The sequence below is a fragment of the Dreissena polymorpha genome, chromosome 9 (assembly GCF_020536995.1).
Source record: "Dreissena polymorpha isolate Duluth1 chromosome 9, UMN_Dpol_1.0, whole genome shotgun sequence".
NCBI classification, from domain to species: Eukaryota; Metazoa; Mollusca; class Bivalvia; order Myida; family Dreissenidae; genus Dreissena; species Dreissena polymorpha.
In genome coordinates, this window is record NC_068363.1 from 45,704,872 (window position 1) to 45,726,165 (window position 21,294).

General features: G+C 35.4%; 1 protein-coding gene across 1 annotated transcript in view; it reads right to left on the bottom strand.

Annotated features, from left to right (window-relative positions):
- Positions 1-11,098: 11,098 nt before the first annotated feature.
- The window catches only part of LOC127844505 (charged multivesicular body protein 4b-like), a 33,462-nt gene continuing 23,266 nt past the window's right edge, over positions 11,099-21,294 (bottom strand). The window contains exons 4-5 of the mRNA XM_052374772.1: positions 14,419-14,545; positions 11,099-13,359 (exon numbers count right to left, since the gene is read on the bottom strand). Coding sequence (XP_052230732.1) covers positions 13,298-13,359; positions 14,419-14,545 — 189 coding nt within the window. The 3' untranslated portion in view covers positions 11,099-13,297. The remainder of the gene's footprint in view (positions 13,360-14,418; positions 14,546-21,294) is intronic.

The following is a 21,294-nucleotide window of genomic DNA, read 5'->3' on the forward strand; positions in this document are numbered from 1 at the left end:
TATTACATACACATAACGCAAGATGTACATGATTATAGGCTTGTTATTTTAGCAAGGAAACACAATTCTAAAGATGGTTGCTAGTGCAGCAACCAATTGTGAAAAAAGAGACATATTGTTGTTATTTTGTCTAAGTTATCTCTATAACATAAATATGAGGATAAACAGTGCACACACATCTCGACCTTTGCTTTAAGACATACTTTTTATAAATTTGAATGGGTTGTGTTCATTTCAAACTTGCGATATAAAAAACTATAACATAATTTTGAAAACTGAAGTGCGTCTAAGATTATGCAATAGTGAAAACTTCAGTGCCTTCAGCCCTTTGATTTTTCATTGGGCTGTTAGCGTAATTGTAATTTCCACTTGGAAAAACGTATATCTAGGTAAAGGAGACTACTATATCTTTGTCAAATTGAAAAAAATTATTAAGAAAGATATCTAGGATCGTATAATCAAGAAAATTGCATGTGCAATTAGTGGCAGCATTTATGAATAGTTTATATAATGTTGCATTTGGAGGTTTATTTCAAGAAGGAACAATGCCCCATCATTATAAATACGGAACTGGTCAGGTACGATTTAAAACGTTACCTATGACATAATTATATGTTGCATTACAAATAATTAACCAATTTACATTCGTTTGGATGCTAGTAAAGTGATACACAATGATTACATAACGACCATAATGTAGGGACAATAAAGGGCTTTGCATATAATTGTGAACGCACTGTAATTGTGAACGCACTGTAGATGATTTAGAAACTGCGTGTTCCAATATCAGTGATATTTTAGATATACCGTAAACAATTTCACGGAACTCTCTAATCATGCGTCGCTTACATTTAATCTCCGCACAAATAACGCGTGTCAAACACTAAATAGTGATCCGATTGTTTATTTTAAATAGAAACCAGAGAACAAATACGACATAGTACGTTATGTTTCGTGCGATATACAGAGTCTGGAACAAATGCTAGTGTCGCAAATTGATTCAAGCTCTGAATCTTACATTCTAGTGGTAGAATTCTCGAAATATTTACCGGGGGGGGGGCATTTTAAGCGCATTATAAAACCTGAAATAAACAGATTTTTAGATTCTGATAAAAACTAACAAAATGTTTAAACGAAGAGTGTAAAAAAACACTGTATTAAGAACGCTAGTCATGTTTAGTTTAAAATGCTATAAAAAAAAAAGAGAAAATCTCATATATATGTAGTGTAAAATAATAATACATATTTTATAAAGAAATATGGTCAGAATTATGTAATTATTGTAATATTTTTAAACTTTACGCATATCATTGTGTGATCACTATGTATGAACCTCATCCATGTGACATTCTCACGATATATGTTCACGAAATTTGTTTATTTCCTGTTTATTTAAATTGACCGTTTTTCAAAATGTGTTGTGTGTACTTAAACGCATGTTGTAATTTATATGTATGTTAATGACGATGGGCTTCACATACTAAAGTCAGTCAAATAAACAATCTGTTCTGTTCTGATAATAAAGTCACCCTTTAGATTGTTGTTCACAAAGTACCCCATTCATCCTGATTTTCGTTTTTTGTATTCTTGCATACGTTTGGAGAAAAATAAATAATTTCACACATATACAATATCGTATTGGTCAATGCTGGGTTAATGGATACATAGTATTTCATACATATTTACAATTTCCATTAATACCGTGAATTTTGATCTGGTTTTATACCACATACATTGACATACCCTTTTTCAGCGAAGTGTGCTTTGAGAGTTCAATTGTTAATTATTAGGTCCTTTGTTGCAGGTGCAGTTTAATTCACACTTAGATTGTCATTGGATGTACCGAGTTCAGAATGTTCTCAGTACGTTTTCGCGGAGGCACGCGGTATATGGAAACATTTTTACAGATTGCCACATTGAATGTTAGATTGTTTATAGCACCCGAAAGCGCTTACTAATTGTGTTTGATATTCGTGATTAAAGAGGTTGAAAACTTCACTGTTTGTTAATATGTGTATGGTGCCTATCGACGATACTCTCCGCAAGTTAAGACACACATTTAATTAAGACAAAATATATATCAATTTACTTATTTCATTGTCGAACGAACTAAAATCTGTCATCAAAAGTTTTAAGATTCTGGATCGATTACTCACCGAGTATCAAGTCAGTTGTATCATTTCTTTATCAATAACACTTTTTCTACCAAACGGCACGAAAATACGCCAAGCGCTGTATGCAGTGCTGAAACATAATATAATTAATACATTGACATGATTTAAAGAGGCGGTAAATTATAAAGTATAATGAATAATTTGTTTATGGTTTTACTACTTAAAATAGCTATGAAGTTGATTCCACTCATCACAGAACAATAAACTGATATGCATAGGTAGATAGTTCGAACGCTGTAGTGTAGTGGGCGAATGAAAACTGTACAGGTGGTATATTGACTTTTGAATATTTGACAATACATTTCTATGTGAGATGGGTAGTCGAAGTAGATAACGCTGGAATCAAGCGGTGGAAGAATTTAGATCACATCATGCCAACAAATCAAGGGCTATACATAGGTGACTATATTCAAATATTCAATATGCCCTATTTTTAAAAATCCACCTTTGAATGTCATCTGTGAATCTTCAAAATATATATTATGTGCGTAAAGAATGATGGCTAAACTTAAAGATGAAAATAAATTACAAACAATGGGTAGATGATTACAACCTACATCGCCGTGGTCTTCTGTCAACGAATCTAATCCAACTTTCCTCAAAAACTTGGTGTAACTATGCTAAAACTCATGACTAGAGAGACATACCAGTTGAAGCTCTCTTCCTCTTACATTCAGGAATATATGGACTCTGAATGCACAATCGATGTGCTCAGAGAAACTTGAGATCTCATTCGTATCCGTCTTCATAGCCATATTTCCTCAAATTTCCTTAAATATGTCTCAAACATTATTAAAGCATAGTTTTATCAATGCCAGGCCGTTGCGCGTACTGTCGGCATGCGTTCGCTCGTTGTTTGGTGTTGCCAGTTTGTTCACCATTGCCTCTGATGTGTCGTAGTTTTCTGCATGCTATAGGTGCACGTTCTTAGTTGCAGTTCATTTAAGAACCACTGTGTAACCAAAACATTTTCTGGTTTGTATGTCTGTGTAACCAAAACATTTTCTGGTTTGTATGTTTTGTTGGCATTTAAGTGTTATTGCTTAAAACAAATCTGTTGTACTCCTTGTCCCTCCTTGAAGGCTTTCACCTCCGCCTCAAATAATATACCGAATACCCTATTTTAATGTATAAAACTTGATTAGTAGGACCATTCGAAACACCACCTTTTGAACATCTACTAGTAAGCCCCAAATGGATAAATAGCTAGTTCCCAGAAAAACACCGGACCGATACCGTTTTATTCAACAACTAAGCTATACCAAAGGTTTAACGCAGCAGATCCTTTTAAAGATTTTCAAAATGAACCTTACACATAGCTGACGGCTTGTAGTAGCAGTCTGTAATCATCACTTCTATACTTCGTTACTAAACACAGCGCTGACGGTTAAAGGAACCAGCTCTATTCATAACTTCTATACTACTTTACATAACACAGGACTGACGGTTAAAGGCGAAAACTTTATATTAATCATTTCTATACTATCTAACTTTGAAGGTTAAAGGCATCGGCTCTATATAACTACTCTCATTGTCCTATAGTGGTCATTTTTGTTTTAGCAACAGCAATGAAGGAACTCTTCATCAGTTTTAATCTCCGGAATTTTGCAATGCGGTACTCAGTTGATGGTCAATGATATATCGCAGCAGCCCTATTTAATTAAACAATGTAATCTGTGCAGTTAGTATGTTTTAATGTGCAAAATCTGACCTTGTTATTGTTTTTTTAATCTAGTATGTATTATTGTATGTACATCTTGCCAATAAAGTGCATTGCATTTTTTTGTAAATGAACTAATTACATGTTTTGGTATTTTAAATAATTATTCTTAATTAATATCGACCTGATTATTGCTATTCCTTTCTTGCCATACTAGTTTCGTCCTGCTTTCTTTCGCCTCATAATGCGAACAGTACATAAACAATGTTAGAACAAAAAAGTCATCGAACATGTATTGAATTATTAGTTAGATTGTTATTTTCGTAAATAACTTTAGTACACAACTAGCCATTAAACTTGTCTTGAACTGTTAGATTGGTTGTTAGACGTACATTGCTCACAACTGCGCTAGCGGAGTTCATAGCAACCTCATAGAGATCACGCTGTGAAGTAGTTGTAAGTCGTTGATCTTAACATATTCATACAGTTCAAATAATGTCAATGATCTCACTGTGACAGATTTAATGCGCTATAACTAAAGCTTCGGTTAAGGGCGCGTCACCTGTGTTTCTGGAGTCTCATTATTCTTATACAAAGAGAATGCTAGAATAGTGTTGATAAAACTTGAAAATACTCAGTTGGTGGCCATAAATGGAGAACTTTAATCCGGCGAGGATTAAAAGAAGAAAATCGGGCGAGTGTGTTCTAATCGCACTAATTCTGAACATCAGGTGCTTCTAGGGAATACGGTCACCGCTTTATTTGGAGAATGTTTGCAAAAGTAGCAGAATGATACGTTAAGTTAGAGAAATATACCAACTGCGAGTCTTTATTTATAAACAAGAGTACGATTTAAACCAAATTTATACGACCGCATAATATCAATCACATTAGCAGACTATTCGACAAACTCGTTTGGGTCATGTTCATGTAAAAACAAGAGGGCTCACATGTGTTATATTTAATATGTAGTATGACAGATGATATTGTTTAACGTTCTTTCTTAATAAAGTATATTGAACCATGTTCCCACGATTTTAACCAACCTTTTAGATGCATACATCCCGAGGTCATGCTCTGAATATCAATGTTCTGGCCCTTGCGGTGATTGAGAAGACGAATTTTAAAAGTAAGTTGGCTGTAGAGCTATAAGTAAATTGTTAAAAATAATGTTATCCTTGGGTTGTGGACTGTTTAGACCCCAAGGATATTATTGAAACAAACTTTGCACAACACGATTATGTGATAGTAGTGGAACGTGGCGCACGACAAACTAAGCTCACAGGCCCCCAAAAAGCAATATTTTCAATTTAAAGTTATAAAACGACTTATGAAAACTTCCCTATTTAAGAACTCTTTTAACTTTTTGATAGCATGGTTAAGCCAATATTGTATTACGGCTAACATATATGGGGCTATGAATATGTAAATACCATGGAAACCGTCAAAAATAAACTGTAAACGCCATTTACATTTTAGGAAAAATACATATACCTGTATCGCCCTTAGTGAATGTGGCCGACTCCCTTTATCTTATACGCATTTTGTTAATTGTATTGAATATTGGTGTAAGCTGTAAATGATGCATAATAATAGATTTCCCAAACAATTCTTTAATATGTTAATACCAATAGATAACGCTGGGTGTAATTGCTAGGCAACGAATGTAAAAGCCTTAATTTTTAGATATGGTTTCGGGTTCGTATGGATCTCACAGGATATTGGCAATGTAGATGTATTTGTATACAATTTTCACCCTCCTATAATTGTTTTAATCACCCAAAATTGGCACAATTACATAAGCAATTCATCTAGATTTAACTATTATATGAACTATAAGTCTGTACTTTACATCGAAAGATATTTGCAGTTGGAAATTCCACTTAAATATAAGACAGCCTTTGCCAACTGTAGGTGCTCCGACCACATATTAAATAGTAAAGTTGTTAGGCAGTTGGATGTTGCATATATTGTAAGAATATTTAATTTGTGTTTAATCAAAAACAATCATTTTAAAATTGAATGTGAATAGCATCCCTTGTCAATGTAGAAAATATGACGTTGTACGTAGAAATTGTCTATATAACTGGTATATGGGTAGAAATGCTGTACATGAATATTATAATCTGATGAGCAAAACAGATCATGAATTGAAATAATGTGCATATGTGTATCACCTTATGTAAAAATCGTTGCTATATTTTATATGCAATATAATGTGTTCGAAATACAAACACGTGTTATGTTTTTAGTGAAATAATGTTTATTTTGGACCAAAGGCCTTTATTTACGTGATAAACTTATTGAATTGATATGAGAAGAAAATATTTTAATTAAGATCTGGATGACCTTATTTAAATCAGTATGAAAGAGGGTCTCCGAAAAGATCATTCCTGTGAAGTTTCGTGAAAATCTGCAGAGCGGTTGAAGAGTACATGTCGGTTATTGAAAAGTTTAAAGACTACGTTTTTCTCATGTAAGCCTAACACATTAATTGTTTGTTAACATTTTTCCCAGCAGAAATTGCTCGAATCTTATTATATGTGTCATTATTCAACAGTTTTCCTGTTCATATGTTTTAACTGTTCACATAGTACACTATTTGTCCATCTTTTTGCTGTTGTCATTTTCAAAATGCTATTTGTTTCTTTATATTTGTTTATTTTATTATAGTTATATGATATATTACAGACATCTTAATTCAAAAATCATATTTGATGACTTAAATCGCAAAACTATGTGTTTATCAACATCTTTATTAGTAAATCTAATATTTTTCAATCGCTATGGACAAAAAACCTATTTAAACTAATTTCAAACCAACTTAAGCCAAACAAAGATGTGTAATTTCTGTTCGATAGTTCACTTTTTTTTAAATTACATTTATCAAAGAGAAATTGAAAAAGATGAAACCCGTTATAATTCTATAATAAACATAGTCATATCATATGGCATCTAGTTAAGGTTCCAAACATCAAACTATTTGGACCATACAAAATAAGTTATCTTGTAAATTAGCATTTAATAAGAAAGGCATATTTAATAAACTTTGTTTTTTTACCTTTTTCCAATCAGTTGCTATGGTCCCCATCTCGGTTAATAAGATATTGTGTACAACCCCGTGTACAACACAATCGAAGAATCGTATCTGCCAAATCTAGTAAAATGCGACAGTATTGGCCCTACAGCTCTTGCCCGACTAGAAGGTGCATAGCCAGTTGTCGAATTCTTGACATATCCGAATGTCAGAAAGTTGAATTTATGACAAATAGTAATGTTGTCTTCATATAAATTACCATCTAGCGCATCTTCAATGTTTCATTGAAAAAATTTGATGCAGCAACCATCATATCCATACAGTACTTTTGTTTTGGCAATTATTTCTTAAGTATTACCCTTTTATTTCCGGTAAAAATAGTTTCTAAATAGTAAATACACGACCTTATTTCTACAGGCCAAAAATGGGACAATCACATTTCTCATTATAGCAGTTCATTTCGTTCTTTTCGCATTTTTATGAATAGACTAACCAATCTAGTTCGGATTTATAATTGAACATCACGTGTACTGCATCATCATCATCATCATCATCCTCGTCATCATCATCATCATCATAATCATCATCATCATCAGCAGCAGCAATCCCTTGGCCGGTTTGGTCGTTTGGAAAGGAGGGACGACGATACAGAAATCCTCCAGTCAGGTGTGTTGAATGCTGCTGCGAGTAATTTGTGCATGGGGAGCAATGTCCACACTTTTAAATTGTCCATCCAGCTTTTCTTCTGACGGCCTCGACGTCGACCTGCCTCTAACGTGCCCTGAAGAACAGTCTTGCAAAGAGAATCGTTCATGGTCACGTGTCCAAACCAAGCAAGCTTTCGTCGATTGACGGTTGCCAGTAGGGGCTCTTGTAGACCAACAATTGTTGCAGTCATGTTCTGAAAGTACTTATTGGTCTTGTGTTCTGTGAAGGAGATGAGGAGCAGTCTTCGGAGACATTTATGTTCAAATGCCTGTACCCTGCATTATGTGTCGGCTTGAAGGGTTCAGGTCTCGCAGCCACAGAGCAGATTAGAGACTACGAGGGACTTGTAGAGCCTGCACTTGGTGGCGAAGCTGATGGAACTGCTTGTGAAAAACCTGCTCATTTCGTCCATCGCTGCGCCTGACATAGCAATTCTTATTTTGACCTCAGCGGTACTGGTACCATCCTTGGAAAGGGTTGCGCCCAAGTACTTTTAGCTGGTTACTCATATTTTCTCGCCGTTCATGGTGATGTCTGCACTGGTGTTGGTCGTGCAGTTCACCATGATCTTCAACTTTCCCGTGCTGACCTCCATCCCGTATGCTCCTCCTCTTTCATAGAATATGTTGGTGAGATCTTGAAGATCACTTCTGGTGCCACCCATGAGGTCAATGTCATCAGCGAATCCAAAGATGTAGATGGGACTTCCACCGATGAAGATAGAGGTGTGTTGGTAATGGAAAGTCTCCTGCATTATCTTCTCAAGGAAAAGGTTGAACAGGACGGGAGAGTGCAGACAACCCTGACAGACGCACACTGATGTCCTGAAGAAGTCCCCCTTCTGTCCGTTGAGAAGTATTGCGCTGCTGGCATTTCCGTAGAGTTCTTGAATGACTTGCGCAAGTACTTCGTCAATATTGAATATTCTCATAACATTCCATAGGCCATCATGCAACACGCGGTCGTAAACTTGTCAATGAAGTTGTGGAAAAAGCTTGCGTAGATGTTGTGTTTCTGAATGGTGATTCTGCAGTTACAGATCTGTTCTGCTGCGCTCCGCCCAGCTCTAATTCCAGCCTGCTCTTCGCCCAGCAGTTCCTGGGCCTTTCCAATAGATTAAGGATATTGCGTAGCATGACTGATTAGGCTAATGGTGCGGTAATTCTCGCACAATACGGTTGCTCTTTTACGGTAGGGGTATGACCAGTGACTGGGTACACTCCTGTGGCCACTTCTTTTCCCCCATGATCTTCTGGCATAGTGCCCTCATTGCTGCAGTCGTTGCCTCTCCTCCGTTTTAATCACGGTGTACTTCGTGTACATCGTTTATTAAGCAAACATCATACACGAATTACAAGCAAACATGTACAGCGTCTAGTCATCCGCTTTATAAGCCTGCGAGTACTGATTGCCACATGAAACCGTTTTAGCGCAAAGAACTGAGATCTTTACTTTAAAGTAAAAGTTTGATAGGGCAAATTAATACAAATAAAACAACAGTTATAGTCCAAAAGATGTAGAGAAAATCATTTACTTTTTACCTAAGAAAAAGGCCCAAAGAGAGTTAAGGTGATTTTTTTTCAAGATTTGACCTAGTGACCTAGTTTCGGATGCATGTAACCCAGATTCAAACTGGTACTATATATTTTTTAAGACAAACATACAACAGTTTCATCAAGATGATCATCAATGGGCTTCTATTGTGGTTACAAGGTTTTTTCCCTCGGATTTGAACTGGTGACATAGTTTTTTATGCACGTAACCCAGATTCAATATTTTTAAGATAAACATCTTAATCAAACTTCATCTTAATTGTCACCAATTGTTGCCTATATGGCGGTAATTAAGTTTTTATAAAAAATTACAATTTGAAACCCGATGTTCATGGCCTGGAAACATCATCAAAATACGATTCTTATGGAATTCTCCAAGGCTCACTGTGATTGAGACACACTACATGTGCATGCTATCTAGTATTGGGATGAAAGATTTAACTTTCTGAACATGTTTGAAGACTGTCCTTTGTTCAGCTTTCAGGCCTCACCAAATGTCATATTTGATGCGATCTATTGATTGAACACAAAGACTCATCCATTACACCGCTAAGTCAATGTTTGTATGTAAAACATTATCATAGATCGAGACATAAGAGGATGTCTCTTCTATTTTCCTAGCTTACGTCTTAGCATACTGAAGTTAAAAATGAAAGAAGCGGCATGTGTTAACACACATGTGCATTTTCTTTTTTAGGTCGTGGTGGGGAAGAGGTAATTGGTCTCCTGCCTAGCAAACCTGGAGGTCACATTTGATCCCCATTGTGTGAACATTGTTAAGATCTTGGTTCAAGCAGATACGTAGATGTTATTTACGTCTCTGGTTCTACAAAGAAAGCAGACCCAAGAGCTTTTCAATAAGCCTTAGGCTTTTGATGCCATCAAGCTAAAATTTATAGGTTTAAAGATAAAACTACATGATATACTTGAGTTTAATTACACATTAAGGGAGCGCAAGTATTGAAACCCCAAGGGTTTCAGTATAATGATTTAAGTTAATTAGGGAACGCCTGAAGAATACTCATAGTAAACAGTTCAGTATTGATCTGTAAGTACACAACTTATTCACATTTGCCAGACCTTTAGATATCTTCCAACAAATGTTTTTGTCACTAAGGGACATATTTTTGCATTTTTTAAAATTTCATTGAATATGTTTTCTAACAAATCTATATTTTTAATAGTCTTAACTAATTTTAGCCCAGGTTTTATGAAAGCAAAAGCCAGGGCGAAACTTCCCTTTCATGCTTAGCGGCAATTAACAATTTCAAATAATGATTATACAGATACACTTATATAGTCCAACATTATTTTACAATATTTAATTGCGCTGTTCTCAGTTCTGTATTACTAAAAAGCTCAATTGTCCTAGTAAACGCAAAACCAATAAGTTTTAAGTTTAGTTTTTAACTAAAATTCGCTCTGTGTGCATTTTAAGTCGTTTAGAAGAGCATTCCATCACTTTGGTCTAATAACTGCTATCGATGCATCAGCCATCTTAGTTCAAGTTTGTGGGTTGTTGCAGTTATTATCATCAATTTATATTTATCTGTTAATAAACCAATATTTTAATTATTTAAACATGTTTCTTAGTCATGAAAGTTGTTTCTCTTGTTGAAACAGACTGAATACATTCATTATTTAATATATGACAATGATTTTGAAAATCATCATTTTACCAAACGTTGAAAAAGTCTGTTTAATACAGTTGATGAAGAAGAGTTAAAAAAGAAAATTATTGAAACATATTTTATTTCACTTCCATTGTGTAGTTACTTACATATTTTTAGTCGTCACAGGCTGTCAACAGTATTCTTAATATAGCGCGGTTTAATAGGATAACTCTCCTGCTAGTGAAGCTGTAGTTTCAGGTTTTATTTTTGAATACTACAGTTTGTATTGTCGGTGTGAATGCAGTATTAAGTTTTACCGTTCAGAGCATCATATTAAAGTTTCAAACACATAGTTTGTCTGGTGTACAATATTTATTGTTGTTTCAAACGCATATGCATTCTTCCTTTGAAATTTCAGACATGGTCTTTGTTAAACTTAACTTGCCGTTCAAAATCCTCAAATGACACATGGACATTTCCTCTATTAGTAAATACATAAGCTTTCACCTGCTACACTATTTCATTGACAAAAAAGGCGCCAAAATTGGGGAAAAATGCCACAGAAGAAAGCTTCAACAAAGTGCAATTTCAGATAATTTAACAAATGACAAAATCAGAGAACATGTTAATTGTAATGATCATTCCATGGAATAATAAATAATGCAATCACACAATATTTAGGGGGAGGATCGAGGGAATGATGCTTTGATTTAAGGTGAATTAAGGCAATTAAAGAGAATTATCCTGTCTTTTAATGGCTACAATAACAACAAATAAATGCCACATTAAGATAAAATGCAAACAATTCTACAAAAAGCCTCAAACTTACGCACATTTTGTAATTTCAATATGAACATTTACCACCCCTCACCCCAAGAAATATTTGTAATTGATAGAGTAAATATGACCAATCAAATCACAAATATGCTACAAGAAAATGATCACAAGCACAAATTTACAATAATATATGTGTAAAAAAAACTTTTCCAATCACATAGTATTATATATGTTAAAGCACACATGTAATGCCATTAAAGTTTGAACATAACAAGTCAGAATGAAAGTTTAAACTAAATGCCTTTGATTACAATTATTAACTGTTATAATCATTATTTTAACATGTAGTCCACACAAGCTAATCACTGATGACACTTTTTTCCTAGATTTTCATCAAGAAGAAACTACCTTAAAACAAATCACTGCATGAAAGCGCTTAGTGTCATCTCTGATAAGCCTGTATCACAACTGCACAGACTAATCTAGAAAGACTCTTTATAAAAATATTTTTAACATGGTTTTCACAGAACAAGACACAAGCTTTCTGTGATACAAATCACGGTACACCACAGTCATATTATATCCCCTGTAAATTACATATTCATTTGACTTTGTGTACAATTATTAAGGACCTACTGAGAAAAATTGATACATGTATTTAAAATCCATACAATTACCATGCAGACCTGAACCCTAGGTATCAATCAAAGATAAGTTTTCAAGTAACATGTGCTATAAAATAAACAACAAAATTTTACACTGTTATTTTATTTTACATTAAATTATATATAAATAAAACAAAAACATACTACAATTAGCATTCTGATGTATGCACATACAGTAATTGAAAACAACACCCTTATAATGTTCAGTACAGAAAATAACAAGCAAATTCGTTGAATTGATATACCCCGCCAATATGCTTCTGGACACAAAAGTGTTGTATTTGACACTCAAAAAAGCATTTTTTCAAGATACAAAAAGCCTAACTACGTTATGAACAGATGGTGTACAATGCCATTTGGCGTGCATCATCCTCTTATCCATATATATACTCATACCAAGTTTCAATGAAATCAGCCAAAGCACTTCCAAGATATGGCTCCGGACACACAAAAAAAGCATTTTTTCAAGATACAAAGGGCCATAACTCTGTTATTAACAGATGGTGTACTATGCCATTTGGCGTGCATCATCCTTTTATCCATATATACACTCATACCAAGTTTCAATGAATTCCGCCAAAGCACTTCCAAGATATGGCTCCGGACGGACAACGCCAAAACAATATCCCTCCGCCTATGGCGGGGGATAATAAACAGTCTGAAATGTAAATTGAATGATGAAAAAATAAGTAGAATAAAATCCACTACACATTTGTTATTAACATGAGCATTACAAGAAATAATTACACAAAAACATGTGTGTAAGCATAAGTCTTTATTCAATTAACGTTATTAAAAAAACAAGTCATACAAGTTTTGCATCAAACAATTTAGTTTTTGCTTTCTGTTTCTAAAATAACATAAGAAGTTATTGATTCACTATCAAAGTTTTTAATACACAAATGAATTATCTTTAAATGTGTCAAATTAACAATACCATGCACCATGGTAAAAATAGCTAAAATTCACTAAACCCATCTTTTAATTACATATTTTTGAAGATCTTAACAAGAATTTTACAACTTCAAATGACCTGAATTTCTGTAAAGGTATCACTGTTCCATAAGACTATATACAAAGTATCTATTAAGTGTCTCTATCACAAGATGATTAGCTTGCCCACATTTCCAGTTCTTTTAATTCATCATCTTCTTCCTTTGCAGCAGCTGGAACTGAAATCAAAATTAATTTATATATTTATTTATTATTGATAATGTTTGTTTAAAGTAAATTTAAGACGTTAAGTGTATGTAAATCACTATGAAATCAAGTATCTGTTCTCCATGTATGACATTTAAATATGTCATAATTTATAATAATTTATACATGTCATAATTTTAATCAAGCCCAATAGTTTATCTTCATCAAGATGGTAATCAAGACAGTTTTAAACAAGTTAAGACTGTAAAGCTGTATGTATAAGACTTGTCATATGATGTCATAGACAATATGTAAGGCTGTAGCACTGTTTCTAACCACTTACCTCTCTTTCTTGCAACAGGCTCTGTAGTGGATCCAGAGGGTAGGTATTCAGAGATGGGATCCACTTACCTCTCTTTCTTGCAACAGGCTCTGTAGTGGATCCAGACGGTAGGTATTCAGAGATGGGACCCACTTACCTCTCTTTCCTGTGACAGGCTCTGTAGTGGATCCAGAGGGTAGGTATTCAGAGATGGGACCCACTTACCTCTCTTTCCTGTGACAGGCTCTGTAGTTGGTACAGAAGGTAGGTATTCAGAGATGGGACCCATTTACCTCTCTTTCCTGTGACAGGCTCTATAGTGGGTACAGAAGGTAGGTATTCAGAGATGGGACCCACTTACCTCTCTTTCCTGCCACAGGCTCTGTAGTGGGTACAGAGGGTAGGTATTCAGAGATGGGACCCACTAACCTCTTTTTCCTGTGACAGGCTTTGTAGTGGGAACAGAGAACAGGTTGACAGAGATGTGACCCACTTACCTCTCTTACCTGTGGCAAGCTCTATAGTTGGTACAAAGGGTAGGTATTCAGAGATGGGACCCATTTACCTCTCTTTCCTGTGACAGGCTCTGTAGTGGGTACAGAGGGTAGGTATTCAGAGATGGAACCCACTAACCTCTTTTTCCTGTGACAGGCTCTGTAGTGGGAACAGAGGACAGGTTGACAGAGATGTGACCCACTTACCTCTCTTACCTGTGGCAAGCTCTATAGTTGGTACAAAGGGTAGGTATTCAGAGATGGGACCCACTTACCTCTCTTTCCTGCAACAGGCTCTGTAGTGGGTACAGAGGGCAGGTTGTCAGAGATTGGACCAACGTCTAGTAGTTTCTCATCAAGCTCTTCTTGCTCAAGCTCCTCCAGTTCAGCCATTAGGTCATCCTGACAAACAGAAACACATTAAAGAACATGCATTGTTTCGAAGTAACTTACTGCCAGTTTTAGGGAAGCTAAGGGTAGTTGCTCAATCAGGTAAGGGTGGAAATTCCATCATGCACAATTAAAGTTCCTTTAGGTTAGGGTGGAAGTTTTTAAGGAACAGGTGGAAGTTAAATCTGCTATGAATGGAAGTTTCATTAGGTAAGGGTAGATGTTTCATTAGGTACAGGTGGCAGTTAAATCTGGTATGTATGGAAGTTTCATTAGGTAAGGATGGACATTCCATCAGGTAAAGGAGGAAGTTTCCATTAGGTAAAAGTTGAAGTTTCCATGAGTTAGGGGTAAATTTCCATGAGGTAAGGATGGAAGTTTCCATCAGGTAGGGGTATAGTTCTATGAGGAAAGGATGGAAGTTTCCATCAGGTAGGGGTATAGTTATGAGGAAAGGATGGAAGTTTCCATCAGGTAGGGGTTTAGTTCCATGAGGAAAGGGTGGAAGTTTCCATCAGGTAGGGGTAACTTTCCGTAAGGTAAGGATTGAAGTTTCCATCAGGTAGGGGTAAAGTTCCGTGAGGTAAGGATGGAAGTTTCCATCAGGTAGGGGTTTAGTTCCATGAGGAAAGGGGGGAAGTTTCCATCAGGTAGGGGTAAAGTTCCGTGAGGTAAGGATGGAAGTTTCCATCAGGTAGGGGTTTAGTTCCATGAGGAGCGGGTGTCAGTTTCCATCAGTTAGGGGTATAGCTCTGTGAGGTAAAGGTGGAAGGCTGACCAATTGAAAAGAAACTAGAGATTTGTCAAAGACATGAATACTATCCTGCAACCTTTGTGACAATCATGCCCATGGAGAAGGTTTAGGTCACAAAAATAAGGACTAGGTGGATAGTAGCACGAAAAATGTGCATATTGCACGTCTATCATGGTGAGAACAATTTTTAGTTCAAGCAAAATCCATGGAATAATGTAGAAGCAGTTCCCTCGACAAGCTAAGTACATGTACATTTTATACGGACAAACTGACCAATGGACTGACAGTGTGACTCTAATATACCCTTGGTCAGACGTAGTTCGCAGGGGTGGAAAATTAAGTGATGTTTCTAAGTTTATCTTAAAGAAATTGTGGTTGTTTGTTTGTTTTATTATTTGTTTCTACATTAAGTTTGTACTTAATAAGTGTACACATGTTAAAAAGCATTCTACCTCGACCAACCTCATGTACATATATTGTTATTTCAGGTAATCATTTATTCATAATTCATATAATGCATCAATTACAGAGAGTTGGAGTCAAATGAAAGCCTGTTAAAGTGCATCCTATTGATTAACAGTGTACATTTGTATCACATTCAAAAAATTATTTGGTATAGTGGGAAAAAATGTTAACTTAAAATGGCAAGGCATGGAGCCGTATATTTAGAAATCAAAGTACTGACAGTACTGGTGTGACGATGCTTTTGAAGAGGATGGATATAAAACATCAATTTAAGTCTATCTATATCACCACAATTGTGTATGTTGATACCAACATTTGGGTACGATAAAAAATTTGGGTACGAAAATTATGGGTACGAAAAAAAATTTGGTACGAAAAAAATTTGCGTACGAAACATTTTTGGTACGAAAAAAAGCTTAGGGGTACGGGGAAGTAGTACCTGCGGGTAACTTGACCCATTGAGCGAAACTGGGAGGCGGGTCACATTCTTGTTCATTAAGTATGGCAATACCTTCATGATGATTCTCGAAAGTAGGTATGAGCACATAGCCGGACCATGTGAGCTCAATCGTATGAGCACTTGACTATCCGAGTTCCCACGAACATATGGATAAGTTAACTAATAGCGAAATGACCTTATACATGTATATGCTGAAATCTAACAATCAAACGAAATATCAAACGTGGTATGTACACTTAGGTGGTTGTGTAATTTCTGTTAGAATATCGTATTCAATATGTAAATTTTAAATGATTGTGCCCGCACTTGAATTTTTTGTGTTTTTCCAAGGCAATGAGTTACCTCCGCACTGAGGCTGCATAATGTTGGGACATGGAGTGTGTCCAGCACTCCTACCTAATAAGATTAGATTGACGACAGTTGGGACGAATTTTGAATGATAGCTGCAATTTCCAGCTATTTGTTTTGTACTGAAATACTTTTTAATTTTTTATATGGTCAAATGCTGCGGGGGGAGGGGGGGGGGGAGGGGGGGATGAGATTATCCGGAAAAAAACACCCCTTTCCGGAATGGTGACCACAAAACAGACAAAATATAACATTGCGCCGGGAGCGGGAATCGAACCGGTGTCGTAAAGGTGAAAAAGCGAACGTCCTTACCACTGCGCTAGCGGGACGGACAATTACGCAAAGACATGTTGTTATATCTATATATATCATAGCAGTGCAGCGTTTACAATTTGCAGGTTCGAAATTGTTCGCATTCTTTAGTTTTGTGATCACCTAAAAAGTTAATATTACATGTTTTATTCGCAATTTATTTACTAAATCGAGAACAAATATCAAACAAAATAGAGAAAATATATAGTTGTTTCATTGGTCCATAAAAATAAAATGGATGTAAAATTACTAATTTTAAATTAACGTTCTGATACACTTATTGAATCTGTTTCCCCAGGATATGCTGTTCTATTAATATTTACCTTTATCAACACGAACGACAACTCTGCTAGGAGAATGTTATCAATGAAAATCAACGAGCAATCTCCTACGCAGTGGCGAATGCCAAGGGAAGTAACTGAAAAATCGAGTTATCTCAATCGGACTGGCTCGGTCTTTTACATAGGTTCCCATTGTGAAGAATTTTTTTACTGGTTATCAAACCTTAGACGACGCTGTTCCAGCATCGTCAAAAACAACAGCTACTGCTCTTCATGTTTTTTACAATGTCTTAATATAAATACATGTAAATGTACTAGTTAATCCATATGATATAACATACACAAAGCATCTTCCAGGAAAAACAAATGACGTCAAAACTCATTCTAATTCAAAAAAGATCTGGCCAAGAAATGTCTTTGTATGATTAAGAATTTTGTTGTCTCATTTGAGCCGTTTTAGACTTGAAAAGGGAAACTTTTAGTTACATAAATGGAACATTTCTAAGAAAATCCTAATTCATCCAACATGATCTCCAGAATTAATCAGAGAATGACAATATGTCTAGAGTGTTATTATAAATGTCAGCTTTTCATTTTCCCAAGTACAGTAAGTTTTCAAAGAATAATGTTTGGTGATTAACCAGACAAAGCCTTAACCCACACTATTGAGTATAAAAGGAAGAGGGGGGAGCCTATTTTACGATGGTTGCTGTTTTTTGCTACATTTTTTTTCTTCACATTTAACTGAAATTAACAAATTATGAAATTCATGACACCAATTAAAATGACCACAGTGTATGGAAATTTGCATGCAACATATGATGTTGGTTAAAGCATTTAATTGTCAATATCATTCCAGATTTACATCAATACATTCATGTAAGTAAACTATATTGAAGCACTTAGAAGATTAAATTTGAATGTTTAGTAACCCTTGACCCCAGTCATGTGATATTAAACAAGCTGCTACTACGGTTTTGTATATAATCTTACTGAGTGCATGCAGGGTTTTATCTAGCGATTTTTTCCCTCCTTTATTAAGTACCAGAAAATGGCACTTGCCCCATTGGGAAAAAAATCCCAATTGCTGTCATAAAAAAAATCTCAATTGAAGTTTTTTTTAAATATAATTAAGCACAACATTTAGTTGATTTCCCCATGCACCTCTATGGCTTGAACAAAAGAAAATGTGCATGAAGTACTGAAAACTTGACAAAACTTAGTTATCAATTTTATAGAATTTGTTAGCAATGAATAAAATACACCAATTTCCCAATCTGAAGACTTCACAAATCCAATTTTCCCATTTTCATTTTTGCGCAATTTTTTTCCCAATTGGACTGGAACTGGTACTTTCCCAATAGGTAAAAAACACAAGCTGTTATCAGATTTGTGAATTAATTTTTCTCCCTTCCATCAAGGCATATACCAAGAACACTGATTCCTGCTGCATGTATCTCACCATTTTGGGAATGGAGCCAGGTCCCTTTGGATTGAGAAAAGTTACTTTGTTTTTACTAACATTGGGAAATTAGTGTTGATGTTGTTCAGGGACTACCCTACGGGCGACTAGAGCGATAATTTTGCTCTAACGTGATATAGCCCTATGAGCCCAGAAAAGCGAACATCAAGTCGCCCGATTTTTTTAGTAAACAAGACTGGAAAAGCAAAAATCAAGCCGCCCGATTATTTTTGCTAAGGCGTGCTACCGCCCGCAGGCGATTAGCAAGTTTATTGTTTGTTGTTTATCTAACGGTTACACAATTTACCCCCCCCCCCACACACACACGGATCGCTAATTGACCATGACAAAGCAGACCCTTAATATTGGTTGCTATAACAACACACTTGTGCCTCTTCGCGCGTGCCGTAAGTTGTTTAATGATAACGTGATAATTGATTGACCATCCGATAATTGCAGGTTTTTTTTGCAGACGGCACGGTTAAAGAAAGTTGGAAAAAATAATTTAAGAAAAAAAAAATTGAGCAAAGGTCTATTAATTACGAAGATCCACTATTAAGTCCGGCGAGTTTTGTCAGTTTGTTAATGCACAGATAATAATGAGTATTAAACACCCATCTTATATAAACTGGAATCACAGTTCATTTTTATACTAACAAGTCATAATCCCACACATAAACATTGAGAATTAGATATAAATTAATCCGAGTAGAATTAAATTGCTGCGTCATGACATTCGACATTGCAAATGGCGGATGTATTGTAACATTCAACCTGCGTTCAATTAAAAGCTGGCGATTCAAATTACAAGAAATGGTGATTCAATAATGGAGAATGCATTAACTGGATTTAACAAACATTTGATAAGGTTTGTTAAACCAGATAACAACAAGAAAAATGTGGATTATTAAAGTTAAACAGGTAAGGCATCCTTAATTGTACATATTTCGGACATGTTTAGTATTAGGATAAACAGTAATAGATATACTAAATGTTCTGGGATGATGATAATATAATGACGATAAATATGTGATGAAAAGATGCTACCGGTACATAGAGTGCACTCCACGCGTTTTCCCCTAAAAACGCGCTCCCTCCGCGTTTTGATTCCTGCTAGCGAGTGTTTACGCAAAGTTTGAAAGCGAGGTAAAACGCGGCGTTCCGCCATGTTCGCTATAGCCGCGGCGTGTATTACTTTAGCCTAGTCGGTAAAAGCAGACAATTTCCGTTCTTATCAGCGACCGCTGCGCAGCACGGCGTTAGCAGTGTGCTACTAGGCATGCCAAAAAATTAAAAAAACATTGTCATTAAAAATTGTTTAAATACTGTGGCTTATAAAATAGATGATAATTGTATAAACAATTCATATATGTTTTTATTCACAGGTACGTCGACAATATGAATGAATATACGCCACGTAAAGCGTTTTGACCAATTAATATTTAATTCATTTCACATATAACACCAGAATTAATGTTCCGTTTAATTTCCAAATGAGAATAATTGTTTGTAAACCGAAACACGCTTCCGATTTTTAATGTTAACACTACGTTTACAAATGCTTCCAATATACAGTCATGTATATTTCCCGACAAAATCGCGCGAAAAATATGCTTCAATGTACAAGTTCAAGGTTTATGCGTGAAAAGCGTGGAAAGTGTGCCTGTATTGATTTTGTGATACAAACTTTGTAGTGCAGAGAATACTGAATTCTGTTGATTTCGGTTAAAAGTTTCTTTGGTATTTTTTTAAACAATTATATCTAGAATAATTTTATATTTCCTCCAAATTTATTTCAATTCAAATATCTTTATCGTTACGGTGTTTTAGTATAGTAATTATTGAAACAGTTATTGTACTGTATACTGATTAAAGAGAATATCTGGAAGACTGGACGGAACTGGATAAAGTGTTTGGCGTTATGTTTTGTTTTGACAAAAGGGATTAACATGTGTGAATGTCACTCTGCCGATTTGGTCCATAATTACTGGTAAACATTGTTTTGAATGTCGACGCAACTAGAACACAACTGTGAATATTTAATGCAACACTCAACTCCTTCTTTTAGCAATCAATGGAATAACCTACCTACAAAGAGAGAATAAATGCTTTAGTGAGCAGTGAATTGACTTTGTTCCGACAATTAAAACCATTCCTTATGCATTCGTTGAACGTGTCAGACAGGAAGCGGCTTTCATTTGATAACGTAAAACTGTCAATTCAAACAGATTTCCGAGACTTTTAATAGGGTCCTCGGTCATTTGTTTACATGTTCAGTATAGAAAAAACACCTGCTAACATGAAAACTTCGGATTAAATTATCAAAATAAAAACAATGTTGCAAACTGTGATTATATAAATTGTAGTTTAAAGACGACTTTTTGTTTGTCGTAAATCAACGAGTTTTCTATACAACTACTTCTACAACCACGTGGGGAATGATCTATCTTGGTTGTTTTTTTTAATGGTACATTATATATACATTTGTACTTGTGATAAATGTAATTTTATTTGAAAATCAGGAAGTCAAACAAAGTTAAATTGATCTTTATCTCGTAAAACACGGAGTTTCCCCGCTTTGCCAACCCCAAGGGCCCATGTGTCAGCTTATCAATTTTGCCGATCGTTCAACGCAACGTCCCAAATCATGCAAACGCCGCGTTACGGCGTATGGAGGGA